Source organism: Heptranchias perlo, unplaced genomic scaffold (genome assembly GCF_035084215.1).
Source record: "Heptranchias perlo isolate sHepPer1 unplaced genomic scaffold, sHepPer1.hap1 HAP1_SCAFFOLD_66, whole genome shotgun sequence".
Lineage (NCBI taxonomy): Eukaryota > Metazoa > Chordata > Chondrichthyes > Hexanchiformes > Hexanchidae > Heptranchias > Heptranchias perlo.
Genome location: NW_027139688.1, coordinates 3,261,143 through 3,267,635, shown reverse-complemented (window position 1 = coordinate 3,267,635; position 6,493 = coordinate 3,261,143). Strand labels below are relative to the sequence as shown.

General features: G+C 44.1%; 1 protein-coding gene across 1 annotated transcript; it reads left to right on the top strand.

The window, feature by feature from the left end:
* The first annotated feature begins 867 nt into the window (after positions 1-867).
* On the top strand, positions 868-5,852 carry LOC137318174 (probable G-protein coupled receptor 139). Its single transcript, XM_067981132.1, has 2 exons — positions 868-961; positions 4,933-5,852. Exons 1-2 carry the CDS (start codon positions 868-870, stop codon positions 5,850-5,852), a joined length of 1,014 nt encoding a protein of 337 aa, XP_067837233.1.
* Positions 5,853-6,493: the final 641 nt, after the last annotated feature.

Genomic DNA, 6,493 nt, shown 5'->3' with positions numbered 1-6,493 from the left:
TGAACACACTGAGTTCGACCTGAGGAACTTAAACATTGGAGCGGTATTTCCTTCTACTGTATTCCACAACTCCACATATCTCATCCGGGCTTTGAGTATTTTATTCACAATTGAGAATCATAAAAAACTTACAACGCAGAAGGAGGCCATTCGGTACATCGTGCGTGTGCTGGTTCATTGTAAAGGCTTTCCAATTAGTTCCACTCCAGTGGTCTCGCCCCACAACCCTGCAAATATCCCTTTTCATGTATATATCCAATTCCACTTTTAAATTTATTATTGAATCTACTTCCTGCAGCGTTCCAAGTCGTGCATTCCAGATCATAACAAGTCGATGCGTAAAAAAACTGCTCAAATCGCCACTGGATATTTTGTAAATTATCTTAAATCTGTGTCCTCTGGTTAACGACCCTCCTGCCAGTGGAAACAGTTTCTCCTCATCTACTCTATCAAAACCCTTCATGGTTTTGCAAACCTTTATTAAATCTCCCCTTTACCTTCTCTGCTTTAACGTTGGAAAGACCTGCATCTATACCTTGAATCGAACTTTTAATCATTTCTGTTCTGACCATCTCGCATAATTCCCAAGTCATTCTGTATTCCCATCTGTAACTCTTAAATCCAAAGGGTACTGTCTCACATTGTGTTAAACTACTTTTCCAATCCCACCGTGGTCTGCCTGAGCTGCAGTGGTTGGATGAACACTCTGGAGTCCGTGTTCCTGATTCCTCTCCCTGGAACACTCTTAAAATGAGTAGGATGGTGTAGAACAGGAGCGGGATGAGCTGGGAGTCCCTGGTGTGAAACAGACCGCCCTCCGTCACGGTCCGAGCGCACACTGAGAGAATAGTAATTGCCGTGAGGAAAATGATGCTCACAGAGACCCGTGGGAAAAAATCTCACCGGGAGAAGTCGGCTTTGAACAGGAAGAGTAAGGAGACACAAAACACAGGATTAGAAGGTACATTCATACAATCATAGAAGCATAGAAGTTTACAACATGGAAACAGGCCCTTCGGCCCAACATGTCCATGTCGCCCAGTTTATACCACTAAGCTAGTCCCAATTGCCTGCACTTGGCCCATATCCCTCTATACCCATCTTACCCATGCAACTGTCCAAATGCTTTTAAAAGACAAAATTGTACCCGCCTCTACTACTGCCTCTGGCAGCTCGTTCCAGACACTCACCACCCTTTGAGTGAAAAAATTGCCCCTCTGGACCCTTTTGTAACTCTCCCCTCTCACCTTAAATCTATGCCCCCTCGTTATAGACTCCCCTACCTTTGGGAAAAGATTTTGACGATCTACCTTATCTATGCGCCTCATTATTTTATTGAATTCTATAAGATCACCCCTAAACCTCCTACTCTCCAGGGAAAAAAGTCTCAGTCTATCCAACTCTCCCTATAAGTCAAATCATCAAGTCCCGGTAGCATCCTAGTAAATCTTTTCTGCATTCTTTCTAGTTTAATAATATCCTTTCTATAATAGGGTGACCAGAACTGTACACAGTATTCCAAGTGTGGCCTTACTAATGTCTTGTACAACATCAACAAGACATCCCAACTCCTGTATTCAATGTTCGGACCAATGAAACCAAGCATGCTGAATGCCTTCTTCACCACCCTATCCACATGTGACTCCACTTTCAAGGAGCTATGAACCTGTACTCCTAGATCTCTTTGTTCTATAACTCTCCCCAACGCACGACCATTAACGGAGTAGGTCCTGGCCCGATTCGATCTACCAAAATGCATCACCTCACATTTATCTGAATTAAACTCCATCTGACATTCATCGGCCCACTGGCCCAATTTATCAAGATCCCGTTGCAATCCTAGATTACCTTCTTCACTGTCCACAATGCCACCAATCTTGGTGTCATCTGCAAAATTACTAACCATGCCTCCTAAATTCTCATCCAAATCATTAATATAAATAACAAAAAACAGCGGACCCAGCACCGATCCCTGAGGCACATCGCTGGTCACAGGCCTCCAGTTTGAGAAACAACCCTCTACAACCACCCTCTGTCTTCTGTCGTCAATCCAATTTTGTATCCAATTGGCTACCTCACCTTGGATCCCGTGAGATTTAACCTTATTTAACAACCTACCATGCGGTACCTTTTCAAAGGATTTGCTAAAGTCCATGTCGACCACGTCTACTGCACAGCCCTCATCTATCTTTTTGGTTACCCCTTCAAAAAACTCAATCAAATTCGTGAGACATGATTTTCCACTCACAAAACCATACCATGCTGACTGTCCCTAATCAGTCCCTGCCTCTCCAAATGCCTGCAGATCCTGTCTCTCAGAATACCCTCTAACAACTTACCCACTACATATGTCAGGCTCACCGGTCTGTAGTTCCCAGGCTTTTCCCTGCCGCCCTTCTTAAACAAAGGCACAACATTTGCTACGCTCCAATCTTCAGTCACCTGGCCTGTCGCTGTCGATGATTCAAATATCTTTGCTAGGGTACCCGCAATTTCCTCCCTATCTTCCCATAACGCCCTGGGATATATTTCATCAGGTCCCGGAGATTTATCTACCTTGATGCGCGTTAAGACCTCCAGCACCTCTCTCTCTGTAATATGTGCACTCCTCAAGACATCACTATTTATTTCCCCAAGTTCCCTAACATCCATGTCTTTCTCAACCGTAAATACCGATGTGAAACATTCATTGAGGATCTCACCCATCTCTTGTGGTTCCGCACATAGATGACCTTGTTGATCCTTAAGAGGCACTACTCTCTCCCTAGTTACTCTTTTGCCCTTTATGTATTTGTAGAAGCTCTTTGGATTCTCCTTTGCCTCATCTGCCAAAGCAATCTCATGTCCCCTTTTGCCCTCCTGATTTCTCTCTTAACTCTACTCCAGCAATCTGTATACTCTTCAAGGGATCCACTTGATCCCAGCTGCCTATGCATGTCATATGCCTCCTTCTTCTTTTTAACTAGGGCCTCAATCTCCCGAGTCATCCAAGGTTCCCTACTTCTACCAGCCTTGCCCTTCACTTTATAAGGAATGTGCTTACCCTGAACCCTGGTTAACACACTTTTGAAAGCCTCCCACTGACCAGACGTCCCTTTGCCTGCCAACAGACTCTCCCAATCAACTTCCGAAAGTTCCTGTCGAATACCATCAAAATTGGCCTTAACTTGATCCCGTCGGATTTTCCATCTCAGTTTCCTTGTCGAGTCGGCACTTTCTGCCTTTGGAATTTCATTTCAGCCAATTCCTGTTTTTTTTTATAGGAAATCACAGTTTGATTATTTCAGCTGATCCTTGTTGTCTGAGAATTATACCCGAGTTTCTCCCTCTGGGGAAAGAGGCTTTCTGCTCTGAGGTTGTTTTTCCATCTGATCCTTGTTGTCTTAGATTTATACCAGAGTGCCACCCTCTGGTGAAAGAGGCTTTCTGCTCTGAGGTTATTTTTCCATCTGATCCTTGTCGTCTGAGATTTATACCCGAGTGTCACCCTCTGGGGAAAGAGGCTTTCTGCTCTGAGGTTGTTTTTCCATCTGATCCTTGTTGTCTTAGATTTATACCCGAGTGTCACCCTCTGGGGAAAGAGACTTTCTACTCTGAGGTTGTTTTTTCCATCTGATCCTTGTTGGATGTGATTTTTACCCGAGTTTCACCCTCTGGGGAAAGAGACTTCCTGCTCTGAGGTTGTTTTTCCATCTGATCCTTGTTGTCTGAGATTTATACCCGAGTTTCAACCTCTGGGGAAAGAGACTTTCTGCTCTGAGGTTGTTTTTCCATCTGATCCTTGTTGGATGTGATTTATACCAGAGTTTCACCCTCTGGGGAAAGAGACTTTCTGCTCTGAGGTTGTTTTTTTCATCTGAAGAGCTTTTATTTTTAGAAAAAGGAGATGCGTTTTCTGGTTAAAAAAAACGAACCGAAACGGTGAGACAGGTCCTCAACGCGTTCAACAGTGAACAATGTTAGTTAGAACCTTTTCTTTATCACTTCCTGGTCAGTAAGTTCAGTAAAATAGACACATCATGAGTCACGAAATTTCAACCTTAAAATTTCATTTCTTACGTTTGGACTTTTAGCCAAACACCTGAAAGCGCTTTCATTACCTGAGGTACTGAGTATCGAGTGGGAGGATGGACGGGGTAAACTCGGAGGGTCAACATCGCCAGAGGTCACGATCCTGGTCCCCCAGGCCTTCAAAAATTAAAGCGTCCGCTATTGAGGAAGTGAGTGAACACACTGCGTAATATCCATAGAGAGGAAGAAGGGTCCAGCGTCTCATCGCTCTCTGAGCTGCCTAGGATGGGGTAACACTCTGATTCTTCTCCCTCCATTCCTCTTAAAAATGAGGAGCATGGTGCTGAACAGGAGCGGTTTGAGCCGGCAACCCCGGTGTTAAACAGACCGCCCTCGATCACTGTCTGAACGGACACTTAGAGAATGATTATAGCCGCGAGGGAAATGATGGCAACAGCGAACCGTGGAACCTAATCTCACCGGGAGAAATCGGCATTAAATAGGAAGACTGAAGACAGACACCGTACACAGGCTCGGAAACGACACTAATCTTCCTTTGATCCTGCAGAGTCTCCGTTTACTCGTGGAGGCTGCAAGTTTCGCCTTCAGAAACTCATTGTCACCAATCAAGCAATTGTTCCCTTTTTTCCAGCAAATCACAGTTTGGTAATTGGAGCTGATTCTTGTTAAGTAAGAATTGTTACATATCTCCGCCCACTGACTGGAAGTTAGGATTTAACGGATAATTTAAAAATGGAGGTTTAAAAGTGGGCTATAAATGGGGTAAAATGGCCTGAAACTGGTTTCAAATGGGGTTAAAAAGTGGTCTTTTAGGGGGTGGGGGGGGGGGTTAAAAGAGCATTAAAAGGAGGTTTCAATCAGACACTGGAATAGTATTTCTTTCCTCTCTCTTTATTACAGCGAACTTCATGACAATTGTGATTCTCTCAAGAGGAAACTGCGGCCTTTCCAAGTGTATCTCTGGCTACATGGTGGCCATGGCAACAGGCGATCTACTGGTCATGATCATCAATATAATCGTGTATCATATTTTCAGTTATCAGTTCCCACTTTCATTCCTCTCCTTCACTCCCGTGTGTAGGTTCATTTTATACATGACTGTTGTCACGCTCGATTTGTCTGTTTGGTTCACCGTCTCCTTCACATTTGAACGTTTTGTCGCTCTCTGCTGCCAGAAGTTTAAAACCAAGTATTGCACCGAGAGAACTGCGGCCGCGGTTCTAACAACCTTCTTTGTTCTGATCTTTTTAAAGGACATCCCCGTTTTGTTTCCATATGCACCGGAGCGAATAATTAACAAAGTGCAGTGGGGCTGCCGGGAAAGTGAGGCTGTTCTCTCCTCACCTCCAATTACAGCGTACGGCTCGTTTCACGGCATCTCGCTCGTTTGGCTTCCCTTTACCTTAATTGCCTTGTTTAATTCTTTGACCATCAGACGGATTTTAGTGGCCAGTCGAGCCCGCAAGACACTCCGGGGTCACAGCAGTGAGGATCAGTGTGATCCAGAGATGGAGAACAGAAGGAAATCCATCATTTTACTCTTCACCATATCGGGCACTTTTATAATTTTGTGGTTGACAACTGCTGTGAGTTTATTAACTACCAGACTGACAAACTCCAATTATTACCGAGGGGACCGTACAAACCCAGGGTATATCGCCACCGAAACCGGAGCTATGCTGAAGTTTTTGAGTTGCTGTCCAAACACGTGTATTTATGCAGCTACCCAGAGGAAATTCAGAGAAGAGCTGAAGAAGCTGCTGAAATCTCCCTGGACACTGATTCTAAGATTGGTTAAAACTGAAAGAAATGCGAAATAGAGCTCCCTTTGGGGCATTAGATTTCACTTTCAGCCTCTATTCCAGTTTAGACTAAGGTTCCCTCTCCTTACCGCGACATAAAGATGGTTCTTGTAAAAACTCACAGGTAAGCGACGATATTTCATGCACTTTTCAGCATTTACCGGCAACATTCACCGTGGGTTTCTACAGTTTTGACAGTTCATTGGCCGAGTGACTCCTGCCAAATAAGGACATTCCCCCTTAAGTATGAAACGTGTCGGTGATGAAGTGAACTTTAATATTGGAATAGAATCTTCGATCACCGAGTTTAATATCACTGTGCGAGGAATGTAATTCAATTCTACCGTGTAATTGACAGGAAGACCCACCAGTTTTAGGGAAAGATTCTTCTCGGAGGTTTGATGAACTCGGTGCCTGGACTGATGTCAGTTGCACCCGCCGCTTCATCCCTTCTCCAGGGAATAAGGAGCGGAGCCGCTGTCTCATTCGCAGTTCTGCGATGTTCCGCCATTATCGAATGTTAACAGTTGTTCCCTTGTTTGATCTGCTTTTTTCTGTCATCTCGATTATTGAGAAATAATTGAAAGCTGTCCAGCAAAATTAAAAATAAAGTATTTGCCTGTTGTTACTGAATGTATTTGATTGATATTAATCTGAAT